This window comes from Hemiscyllium ocellatum, chromosome 30 (genome assembly GCF_020745735.1).
Source record: "Hemiscyllium ocellatum isolate sHemOce1 chromosome 30, sHemOce1.pat.X.cur, whole genome shotgun sequence".
Classification (NCBI taxonomy): Eukaryota; Metazoa; Chordata; class Chondrichthyes; order Orectolobiformes; family Hemiscylliidae; genus Hemiscyllium; species Hemiscyllium ocellatum.
In genome coordinates this window covers 29,536,501-29,563,187 of record NC_083430.1, presented here as the reverse complement: position 1 = coordinate 29,563,187, position 26,687 = coordinate 29,536,501, and the positions used below count along the sequence as shown (strand labels likewise).

The window sequence follows — 26,687 nt, the reverse complement described above, 5'->3', positions numbered from 1 at the left end:
GTTAAATACTTAATTTATAGTCATTTAACTGAGTTGAAAACTGAAATACATCTTACAGAAGTTCGTCCCTGTAAGTAGCAAAAAGATGTTTAAACGTAAAGGTTTCTGTCAATCCAATTAGAACAGAGCCCGACTTTAGAGCAACTTTTCCCCACTTTGGGTTTTGTTTTAATTCAATAACAAGTTATGCAAAAATAATTTCCATCACATACAACATTAAACACACACCGATTCTTGAATATTAATTCTAGTCAAGCTCAATCATCTAACACCTTAAAAGAAAACTTCTTCACAACAAAAATCCCACAATATTCCATAAGCAATTGCAATAATGACTAATGGATTCCAAGGTGTTGTTGAACAGACTTGTGCCAGATTTTTAGCAATCCTTTACAAAGCAATCCAACCTCAATATCGAATAATATTTATTTTCTAGGTGATAAGAATGCAATGCAGATAACTTATAAAATATTGAGATTGCAGGGCCTTTACATTAGACCTACCACCAAAATGGCAGGAAGAAACAGATGAGAGGGACAGGGAGCATGGTGTTGATAAACTCGAAAATAAAAAAAGTGGGAACATATCCCTTACCTGCTGTGTAAGGAGTAATTAGCATTTTTATGGTGATGCCTTTTGAACCATGTGAGCAACTCCTCTTGGAAAGGTGGCTCAGATGCCCCATAAATTCAAATCAAGCTTTTATAATACGATTAAGATCTCACTTTATGTTTAACTTAAGAGAAAGTGACCTTTTTATATAATGCTTGTGGGCAGTAAGGAAAGGGTTTCTTCCCTAGCTTTTCAAATAAATCTGTCTCTCATCTGCTAATCTTAGCTTTTGCCATGGGTGGTGACTTTCTCCTGACACATATACCTTTATGTTGGCGTGGTTGTGTTTTCTGTATATATCACTAGAGGGAAAATGATGCAATGAATAATGTGATTTAGACTTAACAGTCTCAGTTTGTTCTGATGGAGTTACCAACTCGGCTATGCATATAAGTTCTCCAAGTGTACTATTTTCACCAGTTTCTCAAATTCTCACTAAATGAATCTCTTAATTTTGTGCTACCCAATCCCTTCTGCATGATTGGTGCCTTAACGCTTACATGCGATGGGAATATTCCCAACACAAGACCTGAGGAAGTGATGGAGGCTGGTACGATTACAACATTTAAAAGGCATCTGGATGGGTATATGAATGAAGGGTTTAAAGGGATATGGGCCAATTGCTGGCAAATGGGACTAAATTAATTTAGGATACCTGGTCGGCATGGAAATCTTTATAACTCTGATCAGAAACCTCAGAAAACTATGATTTATCCATTGCACAACCCAAATCTAACAAAGGATTAACTTATCTCGTACTGTTTGGCATTATTCAACAAATATTATGATAGTCCACAGAATTATGATGTGCTTGTCAGTTTGGTTTCAAGGATCAGTGGTCAATTAGCCAATTCTGATTATCTAAATTATTGTATTAACTTATCTTAAAGTTCCTCTTCTCTAGAAGAAAAAAAATGCTTCAACACTGCATGATTTGAGATAACTTCCCATCTGGTCTAGATGTCTGATAAAGATCAGGGGTTATAAAAGGGTTAAGACAACACTCTGAACAGATCAATCTTTTAAACTATCTAATCAATAAATTCTGATGTGCCCAAAGCCAAAATGTCCACTCGTTGATTAAGATCACCACTCACCAATGGCTGTTAATGGTTACAAAGTTGATGAAGGTCATTTATCATCCATGGCTGGCAGGGTAATAAAGTTAATGATTTCTTGCAGTATCATTGTGTTCAAATTAGTTTAGGTTTACACATACACAGAAGACAAGAATTAGGGTCCATAAATATAAGAGAGTCACTAATAAATCCAATGTGAAATTCAGGAGTAGCTTCTCTATCCACAGAATGGTTAGAATGTGGATTTCACAGGAGTAGCCAGAAACAATAGCAGTGATGTGTTAAAGAGAAGTGAGTTGGCAAGAACAATAATAGGAAACTGGTACATAAGTTAGTTTTACTATTTTTAGTGAGTCCGTGCCAGGCCTCTGCAGGTATAATTTAGCTAATCCCGCTTCCGATTAAAAACTACATGTTCGAGAAACTACTGTTCATTGTGGATTTGAAGGTGCTATCTTTAATAAAATGGCAGAAGATTTGAATCAGACCAATTAGTCAACCTGATGAGATGAGGACACAACTGATGATGAACATACAGGGCAGATGCAAAATAAGCTGAATATTGATCTACCAAAGACTTAGAGGAGAAAAATGAATTTGTCTTGGTTACAGAGTTTACATTATACAACAGATGCCCATAGGTAAATTAATTTCCACTGATTCCAGCTCTCTCCTTGGCAAATGTCTCAGGCTGAACCAGATCATTTCAAAACTCAGGATCATTTGGGATTTCTTGCAGTATCATTGTGTTCAAATTAGTTTAAGTTTACACATACACAGAAGACAAGAATTAGAGTCTATAAATAAAAGGTAGTCACTAATAACAGTAATATCCACAGAATGGTTAGAATGTGAATTCCACAGGAGTAGCACATGTGATCTTCAGGTAAACTCTTAAACTCAAATCCATGTCTTCATTAAGACTATCTATTTCCACCTCCACATTCTCATCCATCTCCACACCTGTTTCAACTCTTCTGCATCTGCAAGCATTCTCCATACCTTGGTTACTTTCACAATTGACTGCTCTAACACATTCCATCGTGCATTTTAGCACTATCATCTCTAGCTGGGAAAGAAAAAGAACTGATCTCATTGTTCATGTTATATACAAAAATTATACATCATTACAGTCTGTTATTTCACCATCACTTTATCCCTCACTCCCCCAGCTCAGTGACAAATCTGATTCAATGAGGAAAGTGGAAGGTCATGCAAGGAACACTCTCAGGCATTGCTGAAAATGAGGTGTCAACTTGGCATAGCTATAAAAACACCAAAAGCTCAAATCACTGTTTAGTAATCTCACAACCACCAAGTACACTTAATGTAACAGTGAACAAAGAGACCTTGAGTGCAGGTTCATTGTTCTTTGAAAGTGGAGTCGCAGGTAGATAGGATAGTGAAGTCATCGCTTAGTATACTTTCCTTCATTGGCCAGAGCATTGAGTATTAGAGTCGGGAGGTCATACTGCAGCTGTAAAAGGACGTTGGTTAGGTCACTTTTGGAATATTGTGTGCAATTGTGGTCTCCCTCCTATCGGAAGAATGTTGTGAAACTTGAAAGGTTTCAGAAAAAATTTGCAAGCAAGTTGCCAAGGTTGCAGGGTTTGACCTATAGGGAGGAGCTGAATAGATTGGGGCTGTTTTCCCAGACTGTTGGTGGTGATGTACTGCAAGGATCTGTTTTGGGTCTACAGCTGTTTGTCATTTTTATAAATGACCCGGATGAGTGTGTAGAAGAATGGGTTAGTAAATTTGCAGATTACACTAAGGTCGGTGGAGTTGTGGAAAGTGTGGAAGGATACTGCAGATTTCAGAGGGCCATGGATAAGCCGCAGAGCTGGGTTGAGAGGTGGCAAATGGAGTTTAATGTGGAAAAGTGTGAGGTGACTTACTTTGGAAGGAGTAACAGGAATAAAGAGCACTGGGCGAATGGTAAGATTCTTGTGTGGATGAGCAGAGAGATCTCGGTGTCCATGTACATAGGTCCCTGAAAGTTGCCACTCAGGTTGATAGGGTTGTTAAGAAGGCATGCAGTGTGTTAGCTTTTATTGGTAGAAGGATTGAGTTTCCAAGCCATGAGGTCATGTTGTAGCTGTACAAACCTCCAGTGCAGCCACACTTGGAGTATTATGTGCAATGCTGGTCCCCTCATTATAGGAAGGACATGGATGCATTGGAAAGGGTGCAGACAAGATTGACCAGGATGTTGCTTGGTATAAAGTAAAGGTCTTACGAGGAAAGGCTGAGGGACTTGAGGCTGTTTTCGTTAAAGAGTTGAGAGGTGACATAATAGTGACATAAAAGATGATCAGAGGATTAGATAGAGTGGACCTTTTCCTTGGATAGTGATGGATACTATGAGGGGACACAGCTTTAAGTTAAAACTTGAAAGATATAGGACAGATGTCAGACGTAGGTTCTTTACTCAGAGTATAGTAAGGATGTGGAATGCCTTGCCTTCTTTAAGGGCATTTACATGGTCATTAGGTAAATAAATGGACCATAATGGAATAGCGTAGGTTAAATGGGCTTCAGATTGGTTTCATAGGTCGGTGCAACATCGAGGGCCGAAGGGCCTTTACTGCGCTATAATGTTCTATGTTCTATGGAGGTTGAGGGTGATTTTATAAAGGTTTTTAAAATCATGAGGGGCATGGATAGGGAAAATAGACAAAATCTTTTACCTCAGGTGGGGGAGTCCAGAACTAGGGGGCATAGGTTTAAGGGGAAAGGGAAAAGATTTAAAAGGAACCTAAGTGGCAACTTTTTCACATGGAGGGTGGTACGTGCACAGAATGAGCTGCCAGAAGAAGCGATGGAGGCTGGTACAATTACAACATTTAAGAGGCATCTGGATGGGTATATGAATAGGAAGGGTTTGGAGGGATATGGGCCAAGTGTCGACGAATGGGACTAGATGGGTTTCAGATATCTGGTTGGCATGGACGAGTTGGACTGAAGAGTCTGTTTCTATGCTGTACATCTCTTTGACTCTATAAGTCAGGATAAAGTCTACCACGTCTCAACATGAAGGATGGTGGAGAGTTTGGCAACCAGTAAGAGGATGAGGCCCCAAGGGCATCCCCATCGATAATGTGAATACAACAGATCAAGCATAACCATTTGCAACAATTTCCCAATTCGTCAGGTTGCTGTAGCACAACAAAAATTTCAGAGATATGACCTGCTACCAAATGAAACCGGATTGCGACTACCCAAATGAATTTTGTATTGAATCCTTACAACCACCTTTCAAGCCAACAGATTAGCTTAGATCAGATCGCGGAGATGAGAAAATCAGTGTTGCCCCAATAGTTCATTTTTTCATACGTGACTGAAATGCTGTTCCTGTGGCATGTGTACCACAATCAGACTTGAAAGTGGAGGGTGGAGTGAAAGTGACTCTGCATTGGTGCTCGTCAGGGAATAAAACGAATTGGGTTCATTTGGGGTAGGCATTCCTACTCAGGTTGGAAATCTGTCCCCAGCAGTGACTGACTAAATAGGGGGGAAAATTGCTATGCAGCGAGTTAAGGTGGCTAGTGCTGAAACTACACTACGAATTACAGCAAAGGACACATCCTGCACAGTGAGGTAACTGGGTTCTTGGGGCACTGAGGCTGACCCTGACAAAGGGCAGGGCATTGGTGAGAGTAGGTGACACAGTTGCCACAGGGACAGTCAGGGGAACTCTCAGTACCCAATCAGGAGGTCACTTAAGTGACTAAAGTAGCCTCTGGGCAGGGGGGAATTGGGAGGTAGACAATGTGAGCGGCACAGTGGCACAGTGGTTAGCACTGCTGCCTCACAGCACCTGAGACCCGGGTTCAATTCCCGACTCAGGCGACTGACTGTGTGGAGTTTGCACGTTCTCCCCGTGTCTGCGTGGGTTTCCTCCGGGTGCTCCGGTTTCCTCCCACAGTCCAAAGATGTGCGGGTCAGGTGAATTGGTCATACTAAATTGCCCGTAGTGTTAGGTAAGGCTTAAATGTAGGGGTATGGGTGGGTTGCGCTTCGGCGGGTCGGTATGGACTTGTTGGGCCGAAGGGCCTGTTTCCACACTGTAAGTAATCTAATCTAAAAAAAAATGTCTCCCTGCTGCCTAGTACATCACCAGAAGGCTGGTCAAAATCAGTCCACAGTGTGTTTACTTCATTAAGATATCAGAAGATTAGGTTTATTCATGAGTTGATCAGTCTCATGAGTCACACAAATTGTAACAGAATAGAAAATTAAAAGAGGTGGGAAAGCTGCACAGTCATTGCATCATGACACAGTTTACAAGATGATATTAGCTGTTGCAAGGATATTTAGTGCCTTATGACAGAAAATATGGAATGGTTCTTACTACAAGTAGCAGACAAGCAGTTTGAAATGATCTCGTAAGTTCACAAAGACTTGCAATTAAGTCAGCAATTGTTTACTTCAATGATGATGTTGAAAAGAGACATGAGTCACAACATAGGCTAAAAGACAGCCTGAAACAAGCCTGAAGATGAAATTCTCAGGGCTTACATTTGAGGGTCCAGTATTAAAGCAGTTTTCACTATTTTAGAGTTGTGCTGTATGAACAGAACCCAGAGTAAAATAGAGCTTATTGAGCAATCCCATTCAACTCTTTACAATATACCTCATTCAGGATCTCTGAGCCACGACGCCAGGGTTCAACTCCCAGCTGCTCCAAAAAGTGTGCAGTAACAGAGTCAGAGATGTACAGCATGTAAACAAACCCTTCGGTCCAACCTGTCCATGCTGACCAGATATCCCAACTCAATCTAGTCCCACCTGCCAACACCCAGCCCATATCCCTCCAAACTCTTCCTATTCATATACCCATCCAAATGCCTCTTAAATGTAGCAATTATACCAGCCTCCACCACATCCTCTGGCAGCTCATTCCATCCATGTACCACCCTCTGTGTGAAAAAGTTGCCCCTTAGGTCTCTTTTATATCTTTACCCACTCACCCTAAACCTATGCCCTCTAGTTCTGGACTTCCTGACCCCAGGGAAAAGACTTTGTCTACTTATCCTATCTATGCCCCTCACAATTTTGTAAACCTCTATAAGATCACCCCTCAGCCTCCGACGCTCCAGGGAAAACAGCCACAGCTTGTTCAGCCTCTCCCTGTAGCTCAGATCCTCCAACACTGGCAGCATCCTTGTAAATCTTTTCTGAACCCTTTCAAGTTTCCGCTAGGAAGGAGACCAGAATTGCATGCAATATTCCAACAGTGGCCTAACCAATGTCCTGTACAGCCACAACATGACCTCCCAACTCCTGTACTCAATACTCTGACCAATAAAGGAAAGCATACCAAACGCCTTCTTCACTATCTGATCTACCTGCAACTCCACTTTCAAGGAGCTATGAACCTGCACTCCAAGGTCTCTTTGTTCAGCAACACTCTCTCGGATCTTACCATTAAGTGTATAAGTCCTGTTAAGATTTGCTTTCCCAAAATGCAGCACCTCGCATTTATCTGAATTAAACTCTATCTGCCACTTCTCAGCCCATTGGCCCATCTGGTCCAGATCCTGTTGTAATCCAAGGTAACCCTTGTCGCTGTCCACTACACTTCCAATTTTGGTGTCATCTGCAAACTTACTAACTGTACCATTTTTGCTCGCATCCAAATCATTTATGTAAATGACAAAAAGTAGAGGGCCCTGCACCGATCCTTGTGGCACTCCACTGGTCACAGGCCTCCAGTCTGAAAAACAACCCTCCACCACCACCCTCTGTCTTCTACCTTTGATTCTACCTTAGTTCTCCCTGTATTCTATGAGATCTAACCTTGCTAATCAGTCTCCCATGGGGAACCTTGTCGAACACCTTACTGAAGTCCATATAGATCACATCTACTGCTCTGCCCTCATCAATCTTCTTTGTTACTGCTTCAAAAAACTCAATCAAATTTGTGAGACATGATTTCCCACGCACAAGGCCATGTTGACTGTCCCGAATCAGTCCTTGCCCTTTCAAGTACACGTACATCCTGTCCCTCAGGATTCCCTCCAACAACTTGCCCACCCCTGAGGTCAGGCTCACCGGTCTATAGTTCCCTGGCATGTCTTTACCGCCCTTCTTAAACAGCGGCACCACGTTTGCCAACCTCCAGTCTTCCGGCACCTCACCTGTGACTATCAATGATACAAATATCTCAGTAAGAGGCCCAGCAATCACTTCTCTAGCTTCCCACAGAGTTCTTGGGGAGACCTGATCAGGTCTTGAGGATTTATCAACCTTTAACCGTTTCAAGGCATCCAGCACTTCCTCCTCTGTAATCTGGACATTTTGCAAGATGTCACCATCTATTTCCCTACAGTCTATATCTTCCATATCCTTTTCCACAGTAAATACTGATGCAATATATTCATTTAGTATCTCCCCCATTTTCTGATGCTCCACACAAAGGCCGCCTTGCTGATCTTTGAGGGGCCCTATTCTCTCCCTAGTTACTCTTTTGTCCTTAATATATTTGTAAAAACCCTTTGGATTCTCCTTAATTCTATTTGCCAACGCTGTCTCATGTCCTCTTTTTGCTCTCCTGATTTCCCTCTTAAGTATACTCTTACTTTCTTTATACTCTTCTCAGGATTCACTCGATCTATCCTGTCTATACCTGACATATGCTTCCTTCTTTTTCTTAATCAAACCCTCAATTCCTTTCGTCATCCAGCGTTCCCTATACCTACCAGCCTTCCCTTTCACCCTGACAGGAATATACTTTCTCTGGATTCTCATTATCTCATCTCTAAAGGCTTCCCATTTTTCAGCCACCCCTTTACCTGCGAACATCTGCCTCCAATCAGCTTTCGAAAGTTTTTGCCTAATACCGTCAAAATTGGCCTTTCTCCAATTTAGAACTTCAACTTTTAGATCTGGTCTATCCTTTTCCATCACTATTTTAAAACAAATAGAATTATGGTCGCTGGCCCCAAAGTGCTCCCCCACTAACACTTCAGTCACCTGCCCTGCCTTATTTCCCAAGAGTCGGTCAAATTTTGCACCTTCTCTAGTAGGTACATCCACATACTGAATCAGAAAATTGTCTTGTACACATTTAAGAAATTCCTCTCCTTCTAAACCTTTAACACTATGGCAGTCCCAGTCGATCTTTGGAAAGTTAAAATCCCCTACCATAACTACCATATTATTCTTACAGATAGCTGAGATCTCCTTACAAATTTGTTTCTCAATTTCCCTCTGACTATTGGGGGGTTTATAGTGCAATCCCAATAAGGTGATCATCCCTTTCTTATTTCTCAGTTCCACCCAAATAACTTCCCTGATGTATTTCCAGGAATATCCTCCCTCTGCATAGCTGTAATGCTATCCCTAATCAAAAATGCCACTCCCCCTCCTCTTTTGCCTCCCTTTCTATCCTTCCTGTAGCACTTGTATCCTGGAACATTAAGCTGCCCATCCTGCCCATCCCTGAGACATATTTCCGTAATTGCAATGATATCCCAGTGCCATGTTCCTAAACATGCCCTGAGTTCATCTGCCTTCCCTTTTAGGCCCCTTGCATTGAAATAAATGCAGTTCAATTTATTACTCTTACCTTGTCCCTGCCTGCCCTGATTGTTTGACTCACTTCTGTTCTCAGCTGTACCCGTCTCAGATCGATCTCTTTCCTCACTATCTCCCTGGGTCCCACCCCCTACCTTACTAGTTTAAATCCTCCCAAGCAGTTCTAGCAAATTTCCCTGTCGGTATATTAGCCCCCTTCCAATTTAGGTGCAATCTGTCCTTCTTGTACAGGTCACTTCTACCCCAAAAGACATTCCAATGATCCAAAAATGTGAATCCTTCTCCCATACACCAGCTCCTCAGCCATGCATCCATCTGCTCTATCCTCCTATTCCTGCCCTCACAAGCTCGTAGCACTGGGAGTAATCCAGATATTACTACCCTTGAGGACCTCCTTTTTAAATGTCTGCCTAACTCTCTGTAATCTCCCTTCAGAGTCTCAACCTTTTCCCTTCCAATGTTGTTGGTTCCAATGTGGACAATGACCTCTTGCTGGCCCCTCTCCCCCGTGAGAACATTCTGCACCCTCGCATCCTTGAGACATCCTTGATCTTGGCACCAGGGAAACAACACATCATTCTGCTTTCTCTGTGCTGGCCACAGAAACGTCTGTCTGTACCTCTGACTACAGAATCCCCGAACACAATTGATCTCTTGGAAGCCGGCGTACCCCTCGTTGCATTACAGCCAGTCTCAACACCAGAAATTTGGCTGTTTGTGCTACGTTCCCCTGAGAATCCATCACCCCCTACATTTTCCAAAACAGCATACCTGTTTGAAATGGGTATATCCACAAAAGACTCCTGCACTAGTTGTGAATTTCACTGTTTGTTAATTTTCCCAGATACACTCCGATGTCCAGCGATACACAAAATCAAACAGCAAAGGCAGTAACTGTGCAGGTTCTCTCTCTCCTGCACTGTCCTCACTATGTGCTTCCTTTGTCTGCTCTTCTCCCTTTTAAAACTGCTGTTGTTTTGACTTTTTTTCCCAAATTTCCAAAACAATGCAACTGTAATTGCTGCTCCTGGAATTCAAGGAAATCACCTCCAGCACCTAAAATACCTCAAAAAAAGGAGCAGCTCTTACAGCCAGAAATTTTTCCCATCCTCCATCTTGGATTACCTAGAAACATCTCCAAACCGGTTGATTAGAAAATTTCTTTGTATACCATATAAAGGTACAATATAGCTGGAGTCATTCTTGTCCTTCTCCAATGAAAAAGTTCCACTTGGCATCCCCCTAAAATAGGATACACCAGACTGGGCATTCAGCACATTATGCAATCACTTAGAGCCATTGAGATGGACAGCACGGAAACAGGCCCTTTGGTCCAACTTGTCAATGCTGACCAGACATCACAACCCAATCTAGTCCCATTTAGCAGCACTTGAGCCATATCCATCTAAATCCTTCCTATTCACATACCTATCTAGATGCATTTTAAATGTTGCAATTGTACCAGCCTCCACCACTTCCTCTGGCAACTCATTCCATACATGCACCACCCTCTGTGTGAAAAAGTTGCCCTTTAGGTCTCTTTCATATCTTTCCCCTCTCACCTTAACTTATACCCTCCAGTTCTAGACTCACCTACCCCAGGGAAAAGACCTTGTCTATTTACCCTACCCATGCCCCTCATGATTTTATAAACTTATCTAAGGTCACCCCTCAGCCTCCGACGCTCCAGGGAAAACAGCCCCAGCCATTTCTGCCTCTCCCTATAGCTCAAATCGTCCAACCCTGGCAACATCCTTGTCAATCTTTTCTGAACCCTTTCAAGTTTCACAACATCCTTCCACTAGGAGGGAGACCAGAAATGCAGCAATATTACAAAAGTGGCCTAACCAGTGTCATGTACAGCCACAGCATGACCTCCCAACTCCTGTACTCAATACTCTGATCAATAAAGGAAAGCATACCAAACGCTTTCTTCACTATCCTATCCTACCTGTGACTGCACTTTCAAAGAACTATGAACTTGCACTCCAAGGTCTCCTTTTTCAGTCACACTCCCCAGGACCTTCCCATTAAGTATATAAGTCATGGTCTGATTTGCCTTTCCAAAATGCAGCATCTCACATTAATCTAAATTAAACTCCATCTGCCACTCCTCATCCCATTGGCTCATCCGATCAAGTTCCCACTGTACTCTAAAGGTAACCTTCTTCACTGTCCATTTAACATTCAAACTTACCAACGTTTTTGCCTATGTTCACATCCAAATCATTTATATAAATGACAAAAAGCAGTGGACCCAGCACCAATCCTTGTGGCACTCCACTGGTCACAGGCCTCCAGTCTGAAAAACAACCCTCCACCACCACCCTCTGTCTTCTACCTTTGAGCCAGTTCTGGATCCAAATAGCTAGTTCTCCAAATAGCTACTATTCCAGGAGATCTAACCTTGCCGAACATCTTACTGCATGTAAATCCTTTCCATCAGGATTCCCTCCAACAACTTGCCCACCACCGACGTCAGGCTCACTGGTCTAAAGTTCCCTGGCTAGTCCTTACCACCTTTCTTAAATAGCAGAACCACTTTAACCAACCACCAATCTTCTGGTACCTCACATGTGACTATTGATGACACAAATACCTCAGCAAGGGGCCCAACAATCACTTCCCTACCTTCCCAGCGTTTTAGGGTGCACCTCATCAGGTCCTGAGGATTTATCCACTTTTATGCCTTTTAAGACATCCAGCACCACTTCCTCTACAATATGAACATTTTTCAAGATGTCACCATCTATTTCCCCACATTCTATATATTCCATGTCCTTCTGCATAATAAACACTGATGCAAAATACTTGTTTAGTATCTCCCCCATCTCCTGTGGTTCCACACATAGGCTGCCTTGCTAGTCTTTGAGGGGCGCTATTCTCTCCCTAGTTACCCTTTTGTCCTTAATGTATTGATAAAATCCCTTTGGAATCCCCTTAACCCTATTTGCCAAAGTTATCACGTGTCACCTTTTTGTCCTCCTGAATTTCCTCATAAGTATACTCCTACTGCCTTTGTACTCTTGTAAGGATTCACTCGATCTCTCTTGTCTATACCTGATTTATGCTTCCTTCTTTTTCTTAACGAAAACCTCAATTTCTCTAGTTACCTAGTATTCCCTACACCTGCCAGCCTTTCCTTTCACCCTAACAGGAGTATTCAGTCTCTGGACTCTTGTTATCTCTTTTTTTTGTTGTTTGAATGAGAATTTGTGAAGGCCTCCTGAACCATGTGAGATGATGCTTCACACCAAGTTGATCCCTGGTTGCAGACATAGTCTCCAGAGACAGAGGCTGTCTGCAGCAGGCTGACCAACAACACGGCACAATCACCAGAGCACCAACATGCCAGGTCAGCCACAATGGTCAACGGACAAAAAAAGTCCCTAACTTCTGACAAAACATCTGTATTCTTTGATTATTACCTTGTTATGTTGACTAAGAAAAAATCCACCCATCTCCGCAGGCAGCTCAAATGAGAACTCTGTGTCGACAAGTTGTTATGGAAGAACCAGTGCCTTCCTTTCATGTGAAGTTTGGAACATTGCAATCACTAGCTCAGGGAACATTCTTCACTAATTATGCACAAGATTACTTGCTGTGAATTAGTCACTAGACAATTACATAATATGTGGAATCTCCTGCATCAGCTCATCGCATCAGTTGCATTTAGCACCTAATCATCACACCATTCCCCTGTGATACAGAAATCTAGTATCAGCTATGCTGTTTTGTCTTGGCTCTGAATTCTGTGCCATGCCTGAATGAGAACACAAATCTGCCTCCTTGCTGCAAGCAGACCAGCCACTGATGATTCATGCTGAAGATTCCAGTCAGTAGTACTCACAGTAAAAGTGACAATTTATGATTCACAGTAAAAGAAAGCATTCATTTTCAATAGATTGAATAATAAGGAACCAGTTGAAAACGCAACAATATTATAGTTGTAGCACTACTCCAGGCATAAAATTATAATTCATTCTAGTGTAGTCTATAAAGTGAATGTCACAATTTCATTTTGATTTCACCAGTGGCTTTATTTAATGGTTTTATCAAGACAATTTCTCTGCTGAGAATTGACTTTACCATTTATCTAAAGGCTGCAGATCAAATTAGCAGGAATTGTGACAAAGCGCCTTTGCAATAATCACTGTCTAGTTTCAAAAGTCCGGATACGAATCATGGAACTTCTTTAATACCTCCGTTTTACTTAGATCTCTGTGGGTACACGCTATGTAAAAGTCAGTGTTAACACCTGCAAATAACATGCCTGCGGAGACATCATGCTGAGGCATGTTGGCTTGAAATTGCATCATGATGGCAAGGGCCAGAGCAGTTACAAATCTGTACTGGAGTAAAAAGCTACCATCAAATGGGTGTTTTATCCATGGGAACCCGAGGGTTCAATGACTTTTGAACTATTTACAACGCACAAATCCAGACCCAAATATGAAATGTGATACCATTCTTGTCTGTCCTGCTTACCTACTCAAATAATATGTTAGCAAACGTATATCTCTGTGAACATGTCACGCTGAACTTACTTCCTACCTCAAGGGGAAAACGTTGCCACAGCATGACAACAACACAGATCGTTACCATGAACAAAAAATGGCTGCAGAAATTATTATGATTTCAAAGCAAGGAAATAATTTACCATATTAAAAAGGGTCCAGAATGATGTTCATGATCCTAATATCATTTGACCTTTAAATCCAATGTGAAGAACACCATTGTGATTTTTCTTATACAATGCCATGGAAGATCAACATAGAGAAATACTAAATGTAAAAACGCACCAACTAAATACATTAAAATAATCTTATACTGATGTCATACTCATGGATATTAATGTTATTTTTTTTGGAATTAGCAGCAATTTGTTTTAAACTGATGGGAACATTCTAATATGTAACATGCAAATAGGGGATGGTATGTACCTTCATAGCTTATTTCTTCTGGGCACAAAAAAACATGCAAATCAAACTGAGGAATGTGGAATTAGAGAATGGTACTGTATTCATTATATAATAGCAACAATGCAGAGAACGAGCATTAAAATCCCTCCATGGTAGTTTGAGAATTTGAATTCACAATAAAAATATTTGGAAACAAAAAAGATGTTAATGGGTTAAAAAAAGACCATGAAGTCATTGGTTCTACTGAAACCCACATTACACAAATGACCTTCACAGAAGAAGCTTGTCTGTTACTCTACTCCTCTCCACACAATCATGTTTTCTCTTCACTATCCTCTGAAACAGCAAAGTACTGAGTAGTGTTCAAGCACTGCAAAGAGAAAATGCGATCAATAGGCAGATCACTGCTGCTGCCTTGGAGCAACAAAGAATAGATCCCACCTGGAAAATTTATGTGAAAAAGATTTGCTGACCATTTTGTCATACACATTTCGTAACGTGTGCAAATAAGTAAGTGTCCTTTGCACTTCTACAGCCCCTTGTCTTCCAAAGGCATAAGAAATAAAATTCGTCTTTCTTGAACCAAAAATAGATGCCTCCATACTTTCCCACACTGAACAGCCCCTTTAGTTTTGCTGCCAGTCACTCAGCATGTCTATGCATTTTCGTTACTTGCTATTCCCATCCAGATTGCTTATTCTGCCTCCCTGACTTTAAGAGTCATCTAAAACCCTGGATAGCATGACTTATTTATTTCTTAACTCAATTCAGTATTTGTGGTAGAAATCTGAGTCCCTAGAACAGCTCCCATTTCATAATTCTCAGATCCTAGTAAAGTGTTTTCCATTCATCTCCAGTTTCTGACTCCTATCACTAAACCAATATCATAAGGCAATCTCCAATTTTAACTGCCTTCATTTTAGTAATAATTCTCACTAAAATTTAAGTGCCTTCTTAAAGTCTATTCAGACATGTACGGATAATCCTCTAACTACCATGCTACTAATGTCTGAAAAAAGCAGAATGACATCAGTTATATGTGACCTAACCCACTTGATCACAGCTAACTCTCTTTGTAACCTAACCCACCTGATCACAGCTCTCTTTGATAATTTCATACTTGCCCAAATATTCAGTCACAGCCTAAATCTTTGGTCCTGACAGAGTTGCAGAAATTCCCAGTTCCGTGTAGCCAACCTAAAAGAAAGTGTCCTCAGTGATCTGATTTCATTCCAGGCGGCAGATGTAATGGGAAGAGCTTAAACCAACCTACAGAGCTGCAGGATGCTAGGCAGACTGTGGGAACAGGGCTGGCTCAGCAGTCCAGGACTGTGTTGCATCTTTGACATGAACAAAAGGCCTCTAGTCCGCACTGCTAACAGAATTTCACCCCCACCCCCCACACTCCCTGTGTCATATTGCATTCATACCTAATCATGCCACCCATGTCCCTTACATACCTTCATCATCCATCTCATCTTACATGCCAACCTATCCCGCACTATATATATCGTGGCCCTTTTAATAATCTTTATGCTAACTTAGTGTTAACCTATGCCATCAAATATCCTACTATTCTTTGACTTACATTCTCCAAGCCTTCTGCCAACTACTTAATACCTAATAAAATCAAGCATTTGTATTCATAGGCTCACTTCAAAAACTTCAAAAGCATTGGAGCTGAAAATGAAACTGTGAACTGATAGGCACATCACTGTGATATGATAGATTATGAAATCAGTCATGCAGCATAAGTCCTAGAGAATTAGCCCTCAGGCTGATATCAAAAGACACTGAAATAGCAAGCTTTTTTTACATTACTGTCTTTTTAAAAAAAAAATTAAATGCAATATGATTTAAATGCCCTGATAGCTTGGCAGTTCCCTTGACAATGACATTCAGTGTATCCATCTTTCTCTTGCATCCATGTGTACTTTTAGCAACTTGAAAGGGCATTTGGCCTGTTCTAAGGGCACTCTACCACAGGTGTTTCTGGACCCAGGATTGGTAAGAAGTGCTCATCCAGTAATTTAAATTGAACCTAACTGCAGGTAGCTTCAACTTCTGATGTGCAGTTAGCTCCATGAAACGCAGATGTACAAAGCACAATCTGCACTCTTTCTCCAACCCCCTTCCACAACACAGCCACACCCAGCCACCCTGCACCCCAGAGAATATGAGGGGGCAGGGCCTAACACTTCTAGAATTGAGCTTTCAGTGTAATTCTGGCCAAGATAGGGACCAAATGGCACTGAATACACCATTCCAGAAGTCTTGACCCTAAAAACTGGTTTCCACTATTTTCTCAGGAGGGCAATGGATGCTGTTTGACCCTCCCCATCAGCACAAAAGTGTGTGCCACACTATTTCTAATGTTAGAATCCAGTAAATTCCTGCAACTGATACTAAATGATGGTTCTGTAATTGATTTGCTTCTCCTTCCCTGCCTTCTCAAATACTGGGAGTGACATTTGAAATTTTTTAATCCAAATTAATTCATTAAGTTAGCAAATTCTCTTTTTGCTTGTTTATCTGATTAGGGTGGTTTAGTGTGTGTAAACCTCAATAAATGTGAGACAATAACCCATGGCTGATAACTTTCTTTATTGATTAAAGCCTGCGTAGTATGATTTTCCTGCCACTGTGATAATTTAAACTATTATAAAGATATTCCAGTACCATTAGCCTCAGTTATAAATCATATTACTTAAGACTCTCTATTTAATAAAATGAATTCTACGTTCAACTTTTCCAGAATTTACTTTTTTTCCCAAGGAAGTATCAGACAATAATGGAAGTAATCACATTATATTATTCTATTGGCACCAATTTAATTAAAAATTATAGTCTTTCATACAGTTCAGCAGGAATTAAATACTTTAGCTAATAGTAGTCCTTTGGCAAATTAGAGGTGTCAAAGGACAACTTAATTAATAGGAATTTTATAGTTTTATTAAACAGAAATGCTACAGTATGAGGTACTAAATATTTCAAATATTAAGTAATTGTAATTTATACTTACAGTTTCATAACTTTTTGGAAAATATAGGTGAATAAAGATGGCTTTAAACAGATTTAAGTGCTGAACTTTCAGAAGTGCTTAATATGTTATCAGTCGAAATGAAGCACTTCATATGTCTGAACATCTGACAAATTGCATAAAGTACAGTCTATATACTTCACAATTTTAAGTGACAGATGTTCTATTATTAAAACTGGTACCCAGAGAAAACTTAGCCCCCAATCTTCAATGCCAAACACCGTCTGGAAAAAACAAATCTATCAGTCAATATCTTACATCCGGGCAGTCAGACAATTCTGGTAAAGTGGTATTAACTGACAGGAACAAGAGAGTAGGCCAATCAGCGCCTCAAACCTGTTCTACCAGTCAATTAAATAATGGATAATATGTACCTCAACCTAACTCACCCACCTTTGCTCAACACCAAAGTTACCTAATTGACTCTTGTCTGTGAGTAAGCTCTTTGTTGTACAATGCAGTACATTTAAGATTGCCACAAAGATGCACACTCAGAGGGAACATTAGTTCCCGAGTGATGCCCATAGTTGTATTGACTGTTCTGGACAATATTCTGGATTGTTTCATGGCTCCACACTTCAGAGGAAATATTGTTCCATGTCCCTTGTCATCATTATCTAGTAAAGTTCAATCAATCAATCTCGGTCCCTATAGCTTCAATTTAAATAATATCCACAATCTTTGAGATAAAAGCATACTTCCGATTTCTAATACCCTTTGGCAAAAAAGTTCTTTGTTCTGGATAGGTTCAATATACCTCTCTAACAAACCTCTTTTATTATTATACATTCAACAATTAATGTCTCTACAATCTTCTCTTCTTATTGGGAAAACAAGCCACAATTATGCCAGTCAGCCTAACAGTTGAGATCACACTATTCTTCTCATATATCTGCACAAATTCCATTGTATCTGTACTGCATCTATTCTGGGTTAACATAACCTTAGAGGTTATGTTGTGCAAAGCTGAACACAATATTATAGATGATGTCAAGTGAAGTATAACATCTTCCTCTCTGTATTCTAGCTTTATTGAGATGAAGGTCAACATTTCATTAACTGCTTTCAGTATTTTTAAAACCCAACTTCTCACTTTTAGCGATTTATTTAAATAGATACCCAAATCTCTGCATTGCTACAATTCCTAGTTCCTTGCCATTCAAAGCAGACTTAGAGAAATTTGTTTATGTAGCTGCTGGATTTACTACATAAACACTACTGCAGTAGTGAGCAGTATTGTGCAATGGTGTTACCACTTACACAAGTGAATTTCCCTGCTCATTCGGATTTGTTTTTCTTGAACTCAAAGTGGATAATTTCATAAGGCCCCACATTGAACTCCATTCGCCACAGTTTTACCCATTGATCTGTCTATGTTCTGTTTTGAATTTATTTTCTCATTTGTGATTCCAAAATAGGTTTCCACAATAAAAGAAAGGGTCTCCAGCTTAACCAGACCGCGCTGGAATCCCAATTTCATCAGTTCTACACACACACACACACACACACACACACCTATGCAGTTGACTTCAGTCAGATGTAAATTTAATTAGTGAGATGCCCAAAACATGACTTGTGGACTACACACTTTACAAGAAAAAGTCAAATCTTCCCAGAACCAACTACATATGCAATACAACAATTGACTTTAGTCAGATCCATATTTATGTAGTGGTATGTCCCAAACATGACTTGTGGGTTATAGGCTTTACAGGATAAGGTCATATCTTATTGAGGCTCTTTGGAGAGGGAGAGTGCCCTTTTGGATAGATACAAGAAAATAAAGTGCTTTTTGGAATGTTGAAAGTCGGGATGAACGTATGTAAAAATGGATAAGCTTATTGGAACTATCAAGCTGTCAAATCTTGTGGATTTTAAATAAAAAGAAACAAGCATTTTTTAAAATCAGTGTGTGCTATTTAATTGCATTTGTTGATGTAAGTCTAAGGGGTATCAACACAGTATTTGTACTGTATTACTAATTTAATAAAAACACAGCCTTGAGATGGGATTGTCATTGGTTAGATAAGCATTTACTGACCATCAGTCTTTGCACTTGCATAGGTGGCAGTGAGCATCTTTCTTGAATCACTGAGACCCTTAGAGGTAGGTACACTCACAGCAGTATTAAGAAAGGAGTCCTAGGATGGGACAAGACCAGCAACAGGGAAGGTTACAACCTATCATTATTACAGTGGGGTACCTGTTAATTTATAGTTTAACGGACAGACTAGTTATAAACCCTTTTCAATAGGGCTGTTAGTACAAATGCTTGTTTTTACAAGGGATTGAATAAAAGGATTTAAAATCTAATCTTTTTTGTTATAGTCATTTTTATGATGAATTTTAATCAATAAACACTTAGGAACTGCATATGATGGATAATGTGAGCACTGGCATTGAATTTGTAAGGATTTAGGATGATGGGTAGGACATGAGTTAGCATGCGTTATCACTAGAGTGGCATAGGCTATCTCAAGAGCCACGTGGATAGGTACAGTGGCATTGTTAGGAATGGAGTGTATGAGGTGCCAGGGGTGGTGCAGGAATTGGTATGTGTTGGCAAAGTGGGAGTGGGTGCTGAAATGTAGTTCTTTATTTCTTGCTATTTTTCCTTACACAGCTGAGATGAAATCATGGACCATTGAGGGTGGCCTTTTCACACAGACCTGGCAATGAGTAGTATCTGCAATGTTACACTATTTCCAGGTCACAGGGAGTCATCCTTGATCCCACAACAAGTCTAACTCTCCCCCATTACTAGAACCAAAATTAGAACATCCGAGACACATTCTCCAAATTCGGGTTTGTGGAATCAAGAATTTTCCTGACTCTTTGCATCCAATTCAGGAACAATGGACTTAATGTCAGCTACAAACCTGACCATCTAACTTCACCTAAAACACTGCTGTGTCTAAAGAAAAGCTGAGTCCTTACTACAAAACCTTGTGGAATAAGCGTCATCACATCCCACCAATTAGACCGTGCTTCTTTTATTCTAATGTCTAAAACTGCCAAAACAATATTTTATAATGATTTTAACCTGCATAACATGATTGCTTTGAAATTGTACACTTCCAATTTCATCAGTATTAATTTCTACAGTATCAGGTTGGGCCAGTTTAATCCACCTATGGTCTATTTTAACTTGAGAGGCACAAGTCATCATGCATCCATTGTAACCTTGCAGGAAAACAAGCCATTCAGCAGCTCAAATGCTGATACGAGAACCTAAACAAGACTAGCACAAATTAAAGAGAGAAATGTTAGTTTCTGTCTTTTGAAGGATTTGTACACCCAATCTGATGGCAACGTCACAGATTTCTGGATATCACATAATATATTGGATATCGACACAATCGCATGAAAATCTGCCCATGTATGTCAATTACACAAAAAGCAGGACAAATCTAACCTTGTCAATTACATCCGAGCAGTTTACTACTGATCATCAGCAAAGTATTGGAAGGTGTTATCAACAATGCACTTGCAAAGGAATAACTTGCTCACTTACACTCAGTTTGGGTTCCACCAGGGCCATTTGACCTCTGCCCTCGTTATAGTTTTGGTCCAAACATAGACAAAAGGGTGAGCGTGAGCAATATCAAGGCTGCATTTGAGCAAATGTGGCTCAAAGAACACTAGCAATAGGTATCTATCTAGCAAAAGGCACATGTCAAGCATGCAACAGCAACTTCTCCATTTGCATGGAGGAGTTCAGTGCCAATAACATACAAGAAATCTAACATCATCCATGACAAAGCAAGATATTAAATTGACTAGCACCCCAACCACCAACTTCAACATTTACTTCATTCACCACAGAACACACACTGGCAGCAGTGTGTACCAGCTACAACATACAATGCAGCAATTCAACAAGGCTCCTGAGACAGCACCTTCCAAATTTATGACCTGTGCTGCCTAAAAGGGCAAGGGCAGCAAATACACGGTGACACCAATACCTGCAAGATCTCCTCTTAAGTCACATACCAACCTGACTTGGAACTGTATCGTCGTTTCCTCACTGTCACCAAGTCAAAATCCTGTAACACCCTTCCTGATGCCATTGTATGTGTTCCTACATTCCAAGAACTCCACCCATTCAAGAAGGCAGCTCATCACCATTTTCTCCAAGGCAAATGGCTAAGGATAATCAATTCTGGCTGAACCTGTGACACTCATATCCATGAAAGAATAATGAAAAGAAAAGAAACATAAGGAGATATACCTTTTTCTAATAATATTCTTGAATTCAACCTCACTCATTGCACCTGGCTAAACATTAATTCTTTCCATGCGATTGCCAATTTAGTGTTAAATGTGTCAAAATACAACACATAGAAGGAATTATGTTGGATTAAAAATTTCAATTTGTACAAAAACATCAGGGCCACTGAAATCACAACCTAATAATTGAGAGATAAATACACAGCAAGATCTCAGAGGTTAAGAAAGGCATTGTCCTAATCCACCCACAATAAAATTTTCCAAACATAGCCTCAAAATAATGTTTATTTTAAAGGCATTCTCCCTTTCTTCTCTCCAGTACTGTTCACCCAGGATTTTGGTTAGGACAACACGAATAACTGCAGATATTGATCAAGGTCACCTTGCAGATTGTCAGGAGGAGAGTGTTACTGACTGCAACTAAAAAGGTGGAACATTCACCACCATTTCCCTCATTCAATTCCCCCAACATCTTCATTCCATTCTGTGCTGCTGTCCAGGGGGAAGGAGAATCAAAGATATTCGCAAATACAATATTTAATAAACAACGATTATACACTGCACCAACAAATAATTCTTCATACAGGGTTTGAAATTCATTTTGTTTGTGTGTCTAAAATACAGACAAATATTCATTCACACACATAGATTAGATGCACTTTTTAGGGGAAAGAGTAGTGGAAAAAGGAAGCCTCATATGCCTGTCTGAACACTGAAACAGCTGGATTACATTGTGGACTGTATTTTTCCAATGTTTGTATCAAATAACTATTTTATTAAAAGACTGAGATACGTGTTGGAGTAAATTTAAGCAATATTTTCTGTGCTATCAATATTTCCCTAGGTATACATTAATTGAAATTTAACTTTTCAAAAAAAAACTAGGAACACAACAGTTACTGAAGAGTTTAAACATATTTGATATACAGATAGACAGCTACATTTAGAATTCTTGCTTGACTTTAGAAATGATTACTGTTCATATTATGTGCTTTGCACCAACATAAATTGCACTTTGATAAATTCAGCCATCATTATATGCCAAAGCAGGAGTGGTCCAAACCCAAAATATTTTAAAAAATTAAATGAATGTATTCCATACCTGGACCTCTTGGTTTGTGAATATTTGCTCATTAACCTCACATGCAACTAGCACTAACAGTTCCCACTCCATCTTCTGTGCTGGCATTCTTCAATGTGCTTAATCTATTTTTGCAGTTTTGCACTCTCGCTTTTTCTCTCTCCCTCCGTGGCATATGAAAAGCCAGCACTTCGGACCTCTAGCAGAACACAGTTTTGCTGATGCCTCTAAGCATTACCAATAACGTTATGAAACACAATAGAAAGAAATTAAAAGACAGGCTTTTTGAAAATCAGCAAACGATGATCCTGCTTACAGCCAGCTCAGAACTGCACTCCATTTGCCTTCAGGAGATAAATGCAGGCACTGAAAACTGTACATAGGGATTTAGTCCTGCCAGTGACATCACTGCAGCACTGACCTGGCATGCTAATTAGCTCCTTTTTCACAATTTGTACACGTTGTTCATTTTATACACCAAAGAGACTTTGAAAGCAGGCAAAAAAAATCAACATTACATTAAATGAACATTTCAAAGAAATTGAACAGTAAATATTCCACATTTGGAACTGCTTTCCAATAAATAAAGTGCACAATAAACAAGCCTGCTTCCACTAAATTTGGATTATCTGCGTGTGGTATCTCTACAAAATCTTTTAAGGAGATTTGAAATTTCTGCTGCCAATGTTTGTGGTTTTCACTAGATAATTTTCTCAGGTTCAGTGTGACAAACCCTTCTCTTATGTTGTATTGCTGTACTCCACACAAGCCAGAGTCTGCTCTTATTTATGCAATATCTGGTATTTGTTGTGAGCTCAGGGGGTTGAAGAGAAAAAAATCCTTGTTACTACATTTCAGTTTATGAACACATCGAATGCAAGACAATAGAATACTTTATCAAGATAATGGTTTAGGCTATGATCTTCCCAACTGATATCTTGAACTTTAACCAGATAAGTGAATGGTAACAAGCGCAGGCAATAGATTTACAATAATTAGGAGCTTAAATATTTTTTCTTGGGACACAGGAAACAACAGTCATTTCTGCATTAACACTCAATTGAAAGCTGGACCTGAAATAAAGTCAAGGATTAAACTGACACTGCAGTTTGGTGCTGACCTATTACAATATAAGGCTGATGACTTCAGAAGGTTTGCTAAAATGGAACAATCAGCCAAAGATTTTCAAAAAGTGTTTTGAAAATAGGCTATAACAAAAGAAATTACAGAAGTAATTTATATGCCAATCAAAAAATGTACTGTGAACAGATCAACACAATGCCAGTGTTTGAATTACATGGTTTAAACTCCAGTCTAGGAACAAATTACCCTGCTAAACTCAATTGCCAACAATCTAATTTCTGCATTATAGAGAAACCATTTTGAACATCATCAACTAGGAAAACACATTACATGTTATGCATCAGAAATCATCAGATTTGAATCTGGTTTATTTTATTTAATCAAACCTATGAGTAGAAGTCACCCACAAGACAGTAAATAGCATAACTCATTTCAAAGAGAAAGGCTTCACTCTGTCACACATAAACTGATCTAGAAAATTTACAAATATAAAAATGGCAGGGAGCCATAACAAAATGATGCATTTGAACACCATGAAGCCCAACCTACTGCACCCATCACTTAAATTCCTTGGCGGGACAATACATATTAATGTCCTGAAGCCAATCTAGATGGAAGAAAATCTACAAACCACCTCTCTGATGACAGGTGATCACGAAGCTCCTAAGACAGCTCACTGTATATTCCACCTACTGCTTAAACATTATTGTCTGTCAGCCACAAGTTGGGAACTTGGTGCTCACTATTTTTTAAATGCTTGCGGTGAATTCACACTCATTACACAAAACCAGCAATTTGTTGCAAAGACAAGTCTTTGAGAAAAGGCAAAACTTGCTTACATTTAGCCCAGTTCTATGCCTGCATTACCCTGATATGCAAAGCTCTCATCCCTTTAACCTAATTATGTGAAGTAGTCAATTCATTGTGGTTTCTGGTGTGGCTCATGCATAAACAATTGGAGTAATCTTACCTAACCCACTTTTCAGTAAACAGGTAGATGTGGGTTAGTGCCCAGTTCTAACTGTCCACTGAAGGGAAGAGAGACAGGTGGTTGACTGGAAACCTATCATCTTCCCAAACAGTGGATTAGGTTAACATGACATCCTCAGCAGTGATGAAGCCAATGGTATTAACTTACAAGTGTTTTCAAGAACCTAAGCATATCAGAGTCATAACAGCTTTTCTCAGTTGAAGTCTGTAATTTAGCATCTCTAATAATTCCTACAATTGGAGAAGTTGTATTGATTAACATAAAATATAGAGTGGATGGATTTAGCTGGCCCAAAGGGGATGGCGTCAGTGTGTTGTAGAACCAGTGGGGAATCTCATCAGGCCAATAGGGAGGCCTGGCACTATTGAGCTCCTCCATGCACTTATGTGGCGACCATAAAGTCTTCTTTGGTAGTCAGGATCTGGCAGCTGTAGCCTCGCTGCTGAATGCAGCCAGCCAGAGACCAGTAACTCCTCAATGTCACCACAGCCCTGGGCAGCTTACGCAGATGGCTATGCACTGATCAGAGGTGAGGATCGTTGCAGAACCCCATGATAAAGGTGAGTGAAGCCAGGATGGGGATCATAGGGGAAGGAGGGGTAGGTCAGAGAAGTTATGATCCCAGCTGACAGTAATACTCGAACCGTTAGATCCCAAAGTGAAAACTGGCTTGATAGACCATAATTTTTTTTAAAACCATTTGTGGTGGCCACTGAACATTTCACAACAGATAGCCTTTTAACAAAGGAAGTTTATTAAATACAAAAGCAAAAAATACAAGCTATTTTACATTACCCAAGAGGTATTTGAAATGGTCTTTTTAAGGTAACAGAAATAAAGATTCAACCCTTTTATCCTCAACATTGACCTTATGGACACAACTTCAGTGCAAGATCACCCCATCCCCACTTCAAAATTCCTTGTTGACACAGAGTTAAATAGTTTCTGGAACTTTCTTCTGAATGACTTTTAAACACTTTTGGAGTAAAAATGTAGGACTGAACTTTACTATTTTTGGGGAATAATGTCAGCTTTGTCAAGTTTCATGGAGGGTTTTTCTTCATGAGGCTTGCAAGATTTCTCACCATATATTAGTAAACCTGCCTCATTAACTACCTAGCCCAACCAAATGGTGCCCCTCACACCGATTCTAGCTCCAATCTCCAATTTGCTGTACCTGGGACAACCTGCTGGTGCCAGGTTATGCTTGGAGTGGAGTGGAATTCCTGGCATTGGCACCATCTTTAAAAGCCCACCGTGCACTCAGACAAGCACGGTCAGTCAGGAGCTGCCCTGCACAGTTCATGATATCTGTCGCAGACATGGAGGATAAGGAAAATTGACAGCCCATCTTGTGGGAACGGACCTGGGGGTTCTGATGGAGCAGCACAGAAGCACAATATCCACTACTACAAGGACAAGCTGAAGACGGCACAGCGTCAGACCATGCCAACCTTGTTCAAGGTTGCCACCTGAGTCCATGCAGACTGAGCCACTGAGAGGAATGCCTGGCACTGCAGGAAAAAGGTCAATGGCCTTCTGCATTCTGCCAGAGTCGGTGCCACCAGCTTCTCTCTACTATGTCACACTCATCCTATCTCTGCTACCCAATTCCAACTAAAGCTCATGCACTACTGCTCTCACTACTGCCTGTAACATCTTCCTCACTCACTGTTACCCACCCCAATCCCCAACACCACTGATCCTAAAATCTGATTGAAGATTTGTAGCTCGGGTATCCGTTGTTGTGGTTCTGCTCACCGAGCTGGAAGTTTTTGCTGCAAACGTTTCGTTCCCTGGCTAGGGAACATCATCAGTGCTGTTGGAGCCTCGTGTGAAGCGCTGCTTTGATGTTTCTTCCGGTATTTATATTGGTTTGTTCTTGCCGCTTCCGGGTGTCAGTTTCAGCTGCAGTGATTTGTATGTGGGGTCCAGGTCGATGTGTCTGTTGATGGATGTTCTTGCCGTTTCCGGATGTCAGTTTCAGCTGTAGTGGTTTGTATATGGTGTCCAGGTCAATGTGTCTGTTGATGGAGTTTGGGGATGAATGCCATGCTTCTAGGAATTCTCTGGCTGTTCTCTGTCTGGCTTGTCCTATGACAGTGGT

At 40.3% G+C, this 26,687-nt stretch overlaps 1 protein-coding gene across 2 annotated transcripts in view; it reads right to left on the bottom strand.

Annotated features, from left to right (window-relative positions):
* LOC132829849 (calcipressin-3-like) overlaps positions 1-26,687 on the bottom strand; it is a 165,562-nt gene that overhangs the window by 73,798 nt on the left and 65,077 nt on the right. Inside the window, exon 1 of one of the 2 annotated variants that reach the window (XM_060847230.1) lies at positions 22,528-22,849. The exons of the other annotated variant lie outside the window; for it this stretch is intronic. Coding sequence (XP_060703213.1) covers positions 22,528-22,614 — 87 coding nt within the window. The 5' untranslated portion in view covers positions 22,615-22,849. Of the gene's footprint in view, positions 1-22,527; positions 22,850-26,687 lie in introns of those variants that run through there. 2 annotated transcript variants of the gene reach the window in all.